This window comes from Microtus oregoni, unplaced genomic scaffold, assembly GCF_018167655.1.
Source record: "Microtus oregoni isolate MIOR12 unplaced genomic scaffold, Mior012 000046F_ref0000063, whole genome shotgun sequence".
In the NCBI taxonomy this organism is placed as follows: Eukaryota; Metazoa; Chordata; class Mammalia; order Rodentia; family Cricetidae; genus Microtus; species Microtus oregoni.
The window spans coordinates 43,019-56,672 of NW_024543220.1; the positions used below are offsets into that span (position 1 = coordinate 43,019).

Here is a 13,654-nt window from a genome sequence, read left to right on the forward strand (position 1 = left end):
AAAAAAGCTAAAATTTAATGCTGCTTAAGGCATTTCACGTCTTAACCAATTATACTAAGTTGGGACTGGACACAAAGTTTGATCTAAAGGCTGAGCATTTGCACCTCTGTATTATACTTCAGGGCCTTATTTACTCATCCACTTCATACTGGCTTCATGTGGAAATACTGCCCCCTGTTCTGTCTCAAGTAAACATTTCGATGAGCAACTGAAGTATTTAAGGACTATATGGTCGTGAATTCTGGGTTAAAACTGCTTAATAAAGTGTTATTCATTTTTTAGGGTGCAAGCAGATGAAGAACGGGAAAAAAATGGATCTGAAGATGATGATGAGGAGAAACCAGGGAAACGAGTCATAGGCCCACGAAAGAAATTCCACTGGGATGACACCATTAGGTGAGCTTTCTTAGTCTTCATTTATAGGCAAAGAAATTATAAGAATCCCCAGAAGTGGAGGACTAGATCAGAAGCAACCAAAGAATAGTGTCTAAGAAAACATACTCAAAAATAGTAATCCAGTGTAATGGCCTCAGGGTCTGGTGCTTTGGTCTTCATATAATACATTTTATCAGCTGTTCTAATAGTGGACTGAAGTCATTCTGTTTGCATAAGAACAAGCATGTGATATACTTGTGTGAACTGTCTGCTTGCTTTACCCCAGGGAGACAACTATCCCTTTCAGTCTTTGGTCACTAAAGAAAGGTACCAAAGGCCATTGTTTCATGATGGGAGTTGATTGTAGTGCAGTGAATGATCAATATTAGAACTTATTTCTCTTATTATAGTCTGAATACTTCAGTTAACATTCTTTATTGCCACCAGATTTGTGTGCTTCAAAAATAACTGTTTTGAATCTTTTTTTAAGTTTTACAATTCACATTTTTATATCAGTATATATTTTTAATTTGTTTAGAACTTTGTTATGTAACCTTGTTGAGATCAAATTGGGATGCTATGAATTAGAGCCAAATAAAAGCCAATCTGCTGAGGATTATCTTAAATCCTTCATGGAGACAGAGGTGAAGCCACTTTGGCCTAAGGGCTGGATGCAGGCAAGGTAAGAAATATACTTTTGTTGTTATAAAGATATATTTGCAGACAAACATACAGCAGATCGATTTTGCTAAGAACTTATGTTTGGGGGTTTAGAGGGAGGAAAGAAGGGGGGAATTATAATCTAAAGAAATATTTAGGGGCTGGAGAGATAGCTCAGAGGTTAAGAGCATTGCCTGCTCTTCCAAAGGTCCTGAGTTCAATTCCCAGCAACTACATGGTGGCTCACAACCATCTGTAATGGGGTCTGGTGCCCTCTTCTGGCCTGCAGGCATACACACAGACAGAATATTGTATACCTAATAAATAAATAAATATTAAAAAAAAACTTTCAACCTCTCTCTCTCTCTCTCTTAAAAAAAAGAAATATTTAAAATGAGCATACATGTTTAACGTTAGTATATCAAGAGGACCCCCATCTCAAACCAACCCCCCCCAAAAAAACCAACTATTTTGTGTGTGTGTGTGTGTGTGTGTGTGTGTAGTATTTCAGATCATCAGCACTTAACAAAACAAATCGTGTGGAACTAGAAATAAGATGGGTATAAAGATGTTTTTTGTTGTTTTTTTTTATTCAAACTTTTTTTTTTTTTTGCTTTTAAGTTGAGTAATAGGGAGAAAGGACTGTAGATAATGGTTATAAACTTGAGGAGTTTTTAACAGATAGAAAGGAACCACATGGTAGATTTAGAACAGAGCTAGATGTGGTGGTACACACTTATAACCTAGCCCTAATGAGAATATACAGAGGGCTGCAGGTTTGAGGCAAGTTTATACCAGAGAATTCCAGGTCAACTTGGGCTATGTTGTGAAATCCACTTTAAGAAACAAAATTGCTAGTCATGGTGGTGCATGCTTCTTAATTTCAGCACATGGGAAACAGAGGCAAACAGATCTCTGTGAGTTCAAAGCCAGCTGAGTTTAAGTAGGCCGTGTTGACCTTGAATTCACAAAGATCTGCTTGCTTCTGTTTCCTGAGTACTAGGATTAAAATCATGTGCCACAGTGCCTGGCTGGAGAAATTTTAAGAGAATAGTTTATCAACCTATCATCCTTAAAGTAACAAAAACAACCTTTTCTATTGATTTGTTAAAAATTCTGAATACATAGAAATAAAGTTGTTACTACTTTTGCTTGATAAATAAGTAAAAATCAAATGGTTAATGATTTTGAGTTCAAGGTCAGCCTGAGCTATAATACTCAGTTTGAAGGTAGTCTGATCCACACAGCAAGATCTTTTATGTAAAACAAAAACAAAAAGTGAAGCAATTACCATGTTATCTGCTATAAAAAATAATTTTGTCTTTCTAATTTTTCCAGAATGCTTTTTAAGGAAAGCCGGAGTGTACATAATCATCTCACCTCTGCTCCGTGAGTAAATGCTGGCTCTAGATTTCTACACGTGCTTTTATTCATGTTATGGCTTCTTTGGGGTGTTTCCTTTTGTTTTTCTAAGACAGGGTTGAACTCTGTAGGTCAGGCTGGCCTGGATCTTAGAGATCCACCTGGCTCTGCCTCTTAAGTGTTGGGATTAAAGGTTGTACCACCACTACCCATTCATGTTATGGTTTTAAAAACAAAAGTATTACTTACTAAATGCCCATTGACATAGGTAAGCTTACAGGACACTTCCATAAACACTCCCCCTCCCCCCGCCTTGCAAGCTTACAGTGTTCATCCTTCTGTGCACAACTGGCTATAGTAAAAATATAAAGCAGATTTCTAGATCTGCGAGATGGTTCAGTGGATAAAAGCACTTGTAATGCGAATCTGAATTGGAGCCCTAAAACCCATGGTAAAAGGAGAAAACCAAGTCCTGAAAGTTGCCCTCTGATCACTGTATTGCCTTAAGGCATGTTTCTACCGTACACACACATACAGTCACTCACAAAATCAAATTTTAAAAAATGTTTATACCAGGAATTAAACACAGGTCCAGCATATGCTAGGTAAGCACTCTTCTACTGAGCTACCTGCCCAGCCCAGTGAAATTTATTAAAGAATGAACCTTGCTGGGCGGTGGTGGCACATGCCTTTAATCCCAGCACTCGGGAGGCAGAGGTAGGCAGATCTCTGTGAGTTCGAGGCCAGCCTGGTCTACAAGAGCTAGTTCCAGGACAGGAACCAAAAGCTACGGAGAAGCCCTGCCTCAAAAAAATAAATGAATGAATGAATAAATAAATAAATATAAAGAATGAACCTTTATTCTCCTAATACACTGGAACATGCCATGTTTTGTTAGTGTTTGCTTTGGGGGTACATTTTGATCCACTGGAATGTAGCTCAGTTGGTAGACAGGACTTACCTACCATGCACTAAGGCCCTTGTTTCCATTTCCAGCATTTAAAAAAGAAGTTACTGAAATATTAAGTTAGTGAGTTATAAATGATTTAAGCACTTCAATGTACCTTTAATTCTATTAAGTTATCAGATTATCATTTTGGAGTGATATTACATAATTCTTATTCTCCTTTTATGTACACAAAAGAAATGGATATTTTTCTTTTTAGAAAGGACATTTTGTTAATATATCATCAGAGATCTATTGTTTCAGTTATTATTCTTCATTTTCTCTTTTAAGACAAGATCTTGCTTTGTTGCCCAGTTTGGTCTTAAACTCCTGGCCTCCAAGTGTTCTTTCCTCTGCTTCTCAAGTAGCTGAGATCATGAGTGAGTGCTTGCTACTGTGTCTGGCTCCCTCAGTGATGGGCACTGAGCCTAGGTTTATACATGCCAGACAAGTGTTCTGCCATTGGGCTGAATCCTAATCATCTCCTCAGCTCTTAAAAATAGTTCAATTGTTACTACTACCTTTGTGTTTTATTATTTTTTTAGTCAGAAAACAGGATAGGTAAATTTGACTTTTTTTTTTTTTTTTTTTAATTTCAAGACAGGGCTTCTCTGTGTAGCTTTGGAGCCTCTCCTGGAGCTAGCTCTTATAGACCAGGCTGCAAACTCACAGAGATCTACCTGCTTCTGCCTTCCAAGTGCTGAGATTAAAGGCATGTGCCACCGGCTAGCAAATATGTCTTAATGCTCTAATGGCTTCCTCCGAAAAAGGCATGGAGAAATTAGTGTTGCTTTCCTGAAACTGCATATTGACAGGTGTTTCTGCTGGTTCCTAAGTGTTCAAAGTTTTTGTTTTACATAACCCTGGCTGGCCTGGAACTCACTATGTGTAGACCAGGGTAACCTCAAACTCACAAAACTTCCTTCTTGCCTTTTAATTAATTTGTTAATTTGTTATCATTCTAACAATTTTTTTATTTTTGCAATTAAAAATAATTTTTAATAAAACCTTAATTTTTTTCTTAAAAAAGTCATTAATAACTCGTCCTACATGTACTTTTCTGGCGAACTCAAAGGTGCTAGATCCCTGATGCAAAGAGAAGCATTTCTCATGTTCATTCTAGTTTATATTTTCGTTTAAATCTTTAGGTTAAGTTTAAGCTTTTTCAAAGTTAGTTTTGAGAATTGAGACACAATACTAATACTGTAGGAATTGGTGAGGCCTTGACTGTGATTTCCTTTTGGGTGTATTTTGCTAAGTGAAACTTGTTAAATTTTTTGTTAACTAAATTTTTTTCTTAAAATAAAGACTTTTTCACAAAAAAAAAAAAAACTCGTCCTGATTTGAGTATGCCATATCCTGAAGATGTTTCCCTACAAATAAATCGTGAGTTCTTACCAATCCATTGAAATGAGTCTCCTGAGGCTAACCTGTTTTGAGTCATTTTATGTTTTATGTACTTACATGTAGCTTTTATTTTTCTATTTATATTTCTTTCTTTAGTAATTATTTGGCCTTTTAGTCCATCTGAATTAAAAAAAAATATTGCTGACTATTCCCATGCAAGCTGAGTAGTTACTTCCTTCAAAGAGTTTTCTAAATAGTGGAAAGAATTAAGGTAGTCTACTTTAATTCCTAATGTATAACTACTCCTGAATGACCTTTGTTTTAATCTTTTCTCTTAGAGCAAAGAAAAAGGTGATTCCTGCATCAAAACCCAAAGTCAAGGTAAGAATCCAGCAAATCTGTAGTTGGTCCTTAATGGTGAGTGTTGGGATAAATTCTTAGAGGAAAAGACACATGATATTTAGCAAAGATTAATAGGTGCTATGCTACATTGCTTGTTTTCGACTTCATAAAAGTCCATTTGAGGAGTAGATTGTTGTGGAGCTGTGGAGATTTGCATTCATTATTTCTGCATAGGAATATTGGATAAAGAATCTAGAAGAAAACATACTGAGTAAGGTAACCCAGACTCAGAAAGACAAATATTATATGTACTCACTCATCAGTGGCTTTTAGACTTAAAGCAAAGAAAAACCAGCCTACAGTCCACAACCTAGAGAACCTAGACAACAAAGATGACCCTAGGAGAGACACACATGGGTCTCCATAGGAAGGAGAAAAGGACAAGATGTCCTGAGTAAACTGGGAGCATGGGGGTCATGGAAGAGGGGAGGAAGGAAGGGGAACAAAGAAAAATGTATAGCTCAATAAAAACAATAGAAGAAAGAAATATTAGATAAAATGTAACAAGTGTTCTTTATAACATTTGAATAACTGGGCATAGTTGCATATGACTTTAATCCTAGCACTTGGGAGGCAGAGGCTGGTAGATCTCTTAAGTTCAAGGCCAGCCTGGTCTGCAGTACAAGTTCCAGCACAGCTAGGGCTACTCAGATAAACCCTGTCCCCCGCCCCCAAAAAAATAGCTAAAATTATAAATACAAAGAAAGTGGTGGCCTGCTGCTGAGGCCTTCATTGCCCTTGGAGAGACTACCTATCGCCTTATGGTTTCTTTTCACTGTCTTCTCAGAATAGGACAGGTAGGGTTTTCTAGGGTTAGTAGTCAGAGATAGAAAAGAAGCCCGTGTGGAGAAGGCTTCTAAAAGGACATATTTAATTAATGACAGGGAGGGGAGCATCTGCATACCAGCAGAGAGAATTATCTGTCTTGGCCAAAGGTTCTAGATTGGAGAAAGACTGTCCTGCCTGAAAATGTCCCCTTTGTTAGGAGTTTAAATTGCATTACTTGCTCAAGGTGGCAGAGTAATTTACTGATTTAGCAGTGACCCAGAGCAGCAGGTAAAAGCAGATTCTGTGCCATATAATGGTCCACATCTTACCTACTTACAGCACAAGTCAGGCATAAAGCTATAGGTGGATTTCAGGCAGAGCATATATTCAGCATGTCAGAGGCCCTGGGCATAAACCCAGCACTACAAAAAAAGCCCCAAACAACAATAAACAGACAAAACCAAAAAAATCAAGAGCTTACTGTCTGAAATATAGAATATGTAAGGGGATTTATTAGTACAGGTTAGAGTCAGTGGGCATCCACCACAAATAGATGGTAGGTTTGTTGGTTTAGAACATAAAGTACCTGGACGTGTGTATTGGTACATATCTGTAATTCCAGCATTCTGGAGGCAGAGGCAGAAGAATTGCAGCAAGTTTGAGGCCAGTCTCAAACATAACTTCAGGCCACTCAGGGAATCATAGACCCTGTCTCACCCTGTTCCTAGCCCCAAAACAAGGAATATAGGATAATCTTAACAGTGTTTAGGAGAAGCTGTATTGTGAGCCTTCCTCCATTCCTTCACTGCCAAAATTAATATTTGAAGTGGAAAATGTAATAAAAATATCCTAAAAAGCAGGCATAGTTGGTTTATGAATATAGGTCATTTGATAAGTGCTTGCCTGGCATGCGTGAAGCCGTCACATCACATAAAACAGTCATGGTAGTGTATGACTATAATCCCAGTACTCAAGAGGTAGAGAGAGCAGTAGAATCAGAAGTTCAAGCAAAGATTGAATGATCAGCATGATCCTTGGCTTGATAGGGAGTTAGAGGTTAACCTGGGATATATGAGACTCTGCCTTCCCCAAAAATAACTGAAATAGAAACTTTGTATTGGTAATACCTTTGCTATTACCGCCCCACTTCTGTCCTGTCCTGTATCTAATGGTAGAGTAAATAGTATACTTGGATTGTCCATATGTACAAGCTTATGTGTCGTGTGCTACCCTCTCATTTTAGCCAGCATGGGGCCCTAGTGGGGTTATACCAATGCTTCTATCAGTAGTGAGGTTTGCAAAATGGAGATTTAGAACAAGTGCTATGGAAGTTAGAGTGTAAAGCATTCTTAACAGCTTACTTACTGTAACACCCTAGGAGGTGATGGTAAAGACCCTTCCTGTTCGTTCTTTCCCCACTATGCTGAAGGTAAGTGATGTGGCTGTACACATCAATATATGAGGTTCTGGGTTTGGGACTTTTTCTTTCCAAGGAATTAGTAGAGCCCCTGAAATGATGTATTGATCTGTGTAGTCGTTTTGTCTTTATCTTAAACATAAAGTTAGTCTAGTACTTTATATTACTCCCAACAAATAAACAGTTGCTCTTTGACTTACTAATGGTTTTTTTTACTCTGAATACTTAAAACTATAATTCTCTTAACTCTTCCTCGAATTTTAAGAAAATTTATTCATTTATTTACTTATTTGCTTATTTATTTATTTTGGTTTTTCAAGACAGGGTTTCTCTGTGTAATGGCTCTGGCTATTCTGGAACTCACTTTGTAGACCAGGCTGACCTCAAACTAACAGAGATCTGAGTGCTGGGATTAAAGGTGTGTACCACCACTGCCTGGCAAGACAGTTAATTTAACAGATTATACAAGACAGTCTGTTAACAAGACAATATTCACCTAGATGTTTAGCACTTTAATTACTAATATCTTTATTTCCTTAGAACAGAGCCTTAACTCATAGGAGACACTAAACACATATTTGATAAATTACAAGTAATGTTCATCATAATGAGTAGCAATATGATTTAAATATAGTTGGATAATTCAGTAGTTTCCCTACATCCTGGTGGTCGGTAGCTATAGAAATGCAAGGAAGCGGAATGAGAGCCCGCACCAGCAAACCTTACTAGACAAGAGTTCAAGTCTTGATACGAAGGCAAAGTCCCTGCTGAGCACCAGAAAAATAAAAGCTCTGAGAAGCTGGGATTGAAATGAGTTCTGAATTTGATGGAGGTAGAGTTAACGAGTGATGTCTCCCTCAGTCACTGCCCTTCAGCCCCAGTTTCAGGATCTGGTAAGATGACTTGCAAGGACATAATGGCATAGTGTGTCACACACTGTGTTATGAGGAGAGCTGGTTAGAGTACCATCTTCTCAATTTTGTTTTCAGTAGTCTTCTCTAGATTTCTAGCTAAAAAAAAAGAGGCCCAGTACAGTAACACAGGCCTTTAATACCAGCACTCAAGAGGCAGAGGCACATGGATCTTTGTATGTTTAAGTCCAGCCTGATCTATTTAGGGAGTTTCAATTTCTTAATCTTATAAAAACTAAGTTTAAAATTTATAATTAACTCTCTGTATCTTTTCCAATATAATGATACTTGTGCTAGGAATGTAGCCCGAAAAAAGACCCAAAGGCTCCTGCATCTTTGGTGGCTTCAGTTGGTGGTCCTTCCACGAGCTCCAGTACATCCATCATTGCCTCAGCCAGCTCTAGCTCAGCACCAGCCCAAGAAACCATCTGCCTCGATGACTCCCTGGATGAAGACCTTTCTTTCCACTCATCTTCACTGGATCTTGTATCTGAAGCTTTAGCTGCCATCAACAATGGGAACAAGGGCCCCTCAGTTGGCTCAAGGCTAAATGTGCCAACTACAAAACCTCGTCCAGGACTGAGAGAAGAAAAACTAGCAAGTATCATGAGTAAGTTACCACTGGCTACTCCCAAAAAACTAGATTCTACTCAGACTGCACACTCATCAAGTCTTATTGCTGGTCACACGGGGCCAGTACCAAAGAAACCCCAGGATTTAGCTCATACGGGCATTTCTTCAGGCCTTATTGCTGGTTCTTCAATTCAGAACCCTAAAGTTTCCTTAGAACCTTTGCCAGCCAGGCTACTCCAGCAAGGACTGCAAAGGTCAAGCCAGATACATGCTTCGTCCTCTTCTCAGACTCATGTCTCCTCCTCTCAAGCCCAAGTTGCTGCCTCCTCTCATGCTCTGGGAACATCAGAGGCCCAAGATGCTTCTCCGTTAACACAAGCAACAAAGGTGCACCAGCACTCAGCTGTCCAGCAGAACTATGTGTCTCCATTACAAGCCACCATTAGTAAATCACAGACCAACCCAGTGGTGAAATTAAGTAATAACCCCCAGCTTTCCTGTTCGTCCCAACTACTCAAGACTTCAGATAAGCCACTGATGTATCATCGCCTCCCTTTGTCTACCCCATCACCTGGAAATGGGTCTCAGGGGCCCCACCCCCTGGTTTCTAGGACAGCACCGAGCACCACTACCTCCAGTAATTATTTAGCCAAGGCTATGGTGTCACAAATCTCCACCCAGGGTTTCAAATCTCCCTTCTCAATGGCTGCATCTCCCAAACTTGCTGCATCTCCCAAACCTGCCACATCCCCCAAACCTTTGTCCTCACCTAAGCCTTCTGCCTCACCCAAGCCCTCTCTGTCAGCTAAGCCTTCAGTATCAACTAAACTTATTTCTAAATCCAACCCAGCTCCCAAGCCTGCTGTATGCCCGACTTCTTCCAGTCCAAACACACTAGTAGCCCAGAGTAGCCATCCCTCAACTAACAACCCCGTCCATAAACAGCCCAGTGGAATGAACATCAGCAGACAGTCTCCCACTCTGAATTTGTTGCCCTCAAATCGCACTTCTGGCCTTCCATCTACAAAAACTCTTCAGACCCCTTCTAAATTAACAAACTCATCATCCACTGGAACTGTTGGGAAGAACAGCTTGAGCGGAATTCCAATGAATGTACCTGCCAGCAGAGGTAGCAACCTTAACTCAAGTGGAGCTAATAGGACTAGTCTATCTGGGGGAACAGGAAGTGGAACACAGGGTGCTACTAAACCGTTGTCTACTCCACATAGACCAACCTCTGCCTCAGGGTCTTCAGTGGTAACAGCCAGTGTGCAGGTATGTATGTGATGTGCATTCATGTGATAAATGTAAGATTGAGCAAGCTTCCTAAGTCACCTTAATGACTTCCCATATGACATACACAATGTATAGAATGTGCTTATGCTAGGCTGATAACAGCTATGGCCATGGATTGTTCTCAGTGTTGACATCATAGTGCTGGGTGAGGTTTTTGTTGGGATGTGTGTTTTTTATTTTTTTCAACCAAGTATCATTAATCTTTGTGTATGGTGCCATATACCTGTAATCCTAGCACACAGAAGGGTGAAGCAGGAAGAACTCAAGTTGAAGGCCAGCCTGGGCTATATACAGGGAATTCTAAGCTAACCTGGGCTGCACAACAAAGTCTTGCTAAAAATAAAAACTTTAGAAGGTAGGATGGGAACTTGGGGTTGTTAGCTCAGTGTCTTTATAACACGTGTGAAACCCCAGGTTCAGTCCCCAATATCAGGAAAAGACTCAGATTTACCTTAACGTTTGTTTTGGAAAACAGAACTTGAGTTTATATTTAAAACTTTCTCTTAGCCAGACATGCTGGCACACTCCTACAATTCCAACTCTTGAGAGGTAGAGGCCTAATGACCAGAAGTTCAGAGTTACCCTTGGTTCCGCAGTCAAGTTTGAGGCCGGTATATATAGGCTGTATGATACCCTGTTGAGGGTAAAAAATCTTCGCAATCTCTATCTTTTACTTAAAGCAAGAACAAAAAGTATTAGTGCAGAAATTTAAACATACTCAGTTATCTCCCTCCCTTTTCTTCTGTCTTTATAAATGTGTATGGGGGCATGATGTTGGGTGTAATGCTTAAGAAGGCCAGAGAGGGCGACTGATCCCTGGATCTGGAGTTAACAGGCAGGTGTCAGCCCTGGCTTGAGTGCTAGGAAGCAACCTCTGGTCCTCTGAAAGAACAAGTGCTCTTAACCATTGATCCAGATTTTTTGTTGTTGTTGTTTATTTAATCAGATTTATACATTTGTCTTTTCTTTAAAATTTTATCCTCTCCAAATTTTTATGTTACATTAACTTTTTAGTTATACATGTATAATTCTGTCCACTTAATGTTGGAATACCTGCATACCATGGTTTCCCAATGGTTTGTCAAGTTTTAGTGTAAACATGCCTCTCTCTGTTAGCCAAGGTCTTTGCTAGAAGAGGCATAGATGGTATTTACTTCACCATTGCTCTCTCAGACTTAATCTCTCCTTTCTGTGTTGTAACACTTACACGATGGGAGACTTGCACTTCAAATTCATTGCTTAGTGTTTAGGATTATTTTATTCTCCATGTAAATAATGTGTTTTGTCTGCTGAAATAGCTAGAAAATTTACCTTTAAACCCCAGTATTCTTAGACTATAGCTATGTTTATCTAGTTTTCATTAATTTTCGTACTTAGAACATAGTGAGCCTCAGACCTGGCTATTTTTTCAGCTCAAGAATATCTTATTCTTGGCCAGCGAGATGGTTGAATGGGTAACAGTGCCTGCTGCCAGGCCTAATGATTTGAGTTTGATCCCTGGAAACTCAGGCAGTAGAAGGAGAACAGATTCCTGAAAGTCATCCTCTGACCTATGCGCACATACATGGTAACATAGTTCTCCCAACTCAAGAAAAAATGTCATTTTAAGAAGTTTTTTTTTTTAAAAAAAAAAAAGCAAAGACTGTATTATTTTATGTTTGGTAATTGTTTCTGATCCAATGCTTTGCTTAGACAATGGACATTTGTATATAGATCAGACTGGCCCAGACCTGCTGTACCCCTACCTGTCCCTGAAACGGAGATTCCTGGCATGTGCTGCCACACCCCACTTAGGTTATTCTGAGAACTTTGTTCTTTTTAAAAAGAGGGTCTCACTCTGCCGCCCAGGCTACTGCAGCATAAGCTGCTGGGTGGCAGCCTTGGACTAGCACATCTAATTTGTTGTTCATCTATTTTTTTGGCTCTAACTTCTATGCCATCTTGTATTGTGTTCATTTCTCTACCTTCACTATATTTTGAGGCTTTCAAAGATTTAATTCTTCACATTAATGATGTGTGATTTTTTTTTCCTCCTGGAAGTAATACATTGTCACTGTGAGCAAATTTAGAGACAAAATTAAAACCACCTATGCCCACCACGTTTCATATGTAGGGTATTTTAAGGCTGTTCTCAAAAAAAACTGTCTTATACAATGTCATGTTATAAATATATATTTATGATATACAAGCGCTTAGGTCCTAAGTCTTTAAGAACATGACTCTGGTTTGGGAAATGAGCTGTCTACAGCAATGCTTTAACTTCATGCTGCTCCAGTTTTTGTGCATTAGGAATTTAATGAAAAGCTTTCCCCTTACTATTTGTAGGGGCTTCATGCAGTTTAGTATAGTGTAAGACTTGGTGTTGAATACACTTGATAATACCAAGTTATCATTCTTGTACTCACATGGGTTCAGGATTGCATACTAATGTAGAACAAGTTCAGTTTACTACACATATGGATGTTTAGTCTCTTAAACATCTTTTCATAATAAGGAAATAAAGCTGAGTGAGTGTTCGTCATCTGCATCCTAGCCCAGGAGTCAGGACGATCACTTGAGCCCGTAAGTTTAAGACCAACCTAGGCAAGATACCAACCGTATCTCAAAGAGAGCGGGAAAGACAAAGGGGGAGAGGTGAACAGCGAAGCTCAAATGCTGATAGTGGGGGTTGTTGGTTACACTTGTTCCTCATAGATAATTTGTGAATTAGTCTTTACTAATGTTCAGACTTGCTAAAACAGCAATTCTTTCTAAAATTAACCTTTAATTTGGTCAAAGGAAAAAAGAAATGGAATTCTAAAAAAAAGTGATAGTTCCTGGCCCCATACCTCCTTATTATCCATACTTTTGGTTTTTCGAAACAGGGTTTCTCTGTGGTTTTGGAGCCTGTCCTGGAACTAGCTCTTGTAGACCAGGCTGGCCTCAAACTCACAGAGATCCTCCTGCCTCTGCCTCCCGAGTGCTGGGATTAAAGGCGTGCGCCACCACCGCCCGGCTTATCCATACTTTTGTTCTTTCTGAGACAAGACTTTTGACAAGGCCACTACTGGGGTTATAAACATGCACCACCGTATAATAACAACCAGGTATGGTCTGGCTTACCTTCAATACCAGGCAGAAACAGGTGGATCTCTGTGAGTTTGAGTCTAACTTTATCTTCATAGTGAGTTCCCAACCAGTCAGGACTACATAGGGAGACCCTGTCTCAAAAAAGAATGAAGAAATGAATGATAAACTCTTAATTTCATGAATGTTACCATTATGTTACCTTGTCATTTTCATTATGAAAATAAGAATTACAGTTCTTCTTAGCTGTACCATTTTGCTGAAATAGTAATCAGATTTTGGTTAAATCTTCCATGACATAAGTATTTGTTTCATTGTCAGAGTTATGACTTCATTTACTTTCTTATAAAATGGTAAGGGAGTTTTCTATACTTAAAAATTGGCTTTGTGTCGGTTTTTTATGTCATTGCCTTCAAGGGTCTGGTTAAATTGTCCTTCACCTTTTTTCATCTCTAAAATCTACCTGACCATCTTGTATTTGATTATCATTTATCCTAAAAGAAGCCATTCACTGTCTTAAGAATAGTTGAT

At 39.0% G+C, this 13,654-nt stretch overlaps 1 protein-coding gene across 6 annotated transcripts in view; it reads left to right on the top strand.

Moving 5' to 3' along the window:
• The window catches only part of LOC121435610 (ubinuclein-2), a 74,278-nt gene that overhangs the window by 33,023 nt on the left and 27,601 nt on the right, over positions 1-13,654 (top strand). For 5 of the 6 annotated variants that reach the window (XM_041635070.1, XM_041635065.1, XM_041635069.1 and 2 more), the window contains exons 10-15: positions 283-396; positions 914-1,057; positions 2,374-2,424; positions 5,029-5,071; positions 7,239-7,289; positions 8,486-10,036. In XM_041635070.1, coding sequence (XP_041491004.1) covers positions 283-396; positions 914-1,057; positions 2,374-2,424; positions 5,029-5,071; positions 7,239-7,289; positions 8,486-10,036 — 1,954 coding nt within the window. The remainder of the gene's footprint in view (positions 1-282; positions 397-913; positions 1,058-2,373; positions 2,425-5,028; positions 5,072-7,238; positions 7,290-8,485; positions 10,037-13,654) is intronic. The other variant, XM_041635067.1, reaches the window with a different exon arrangement.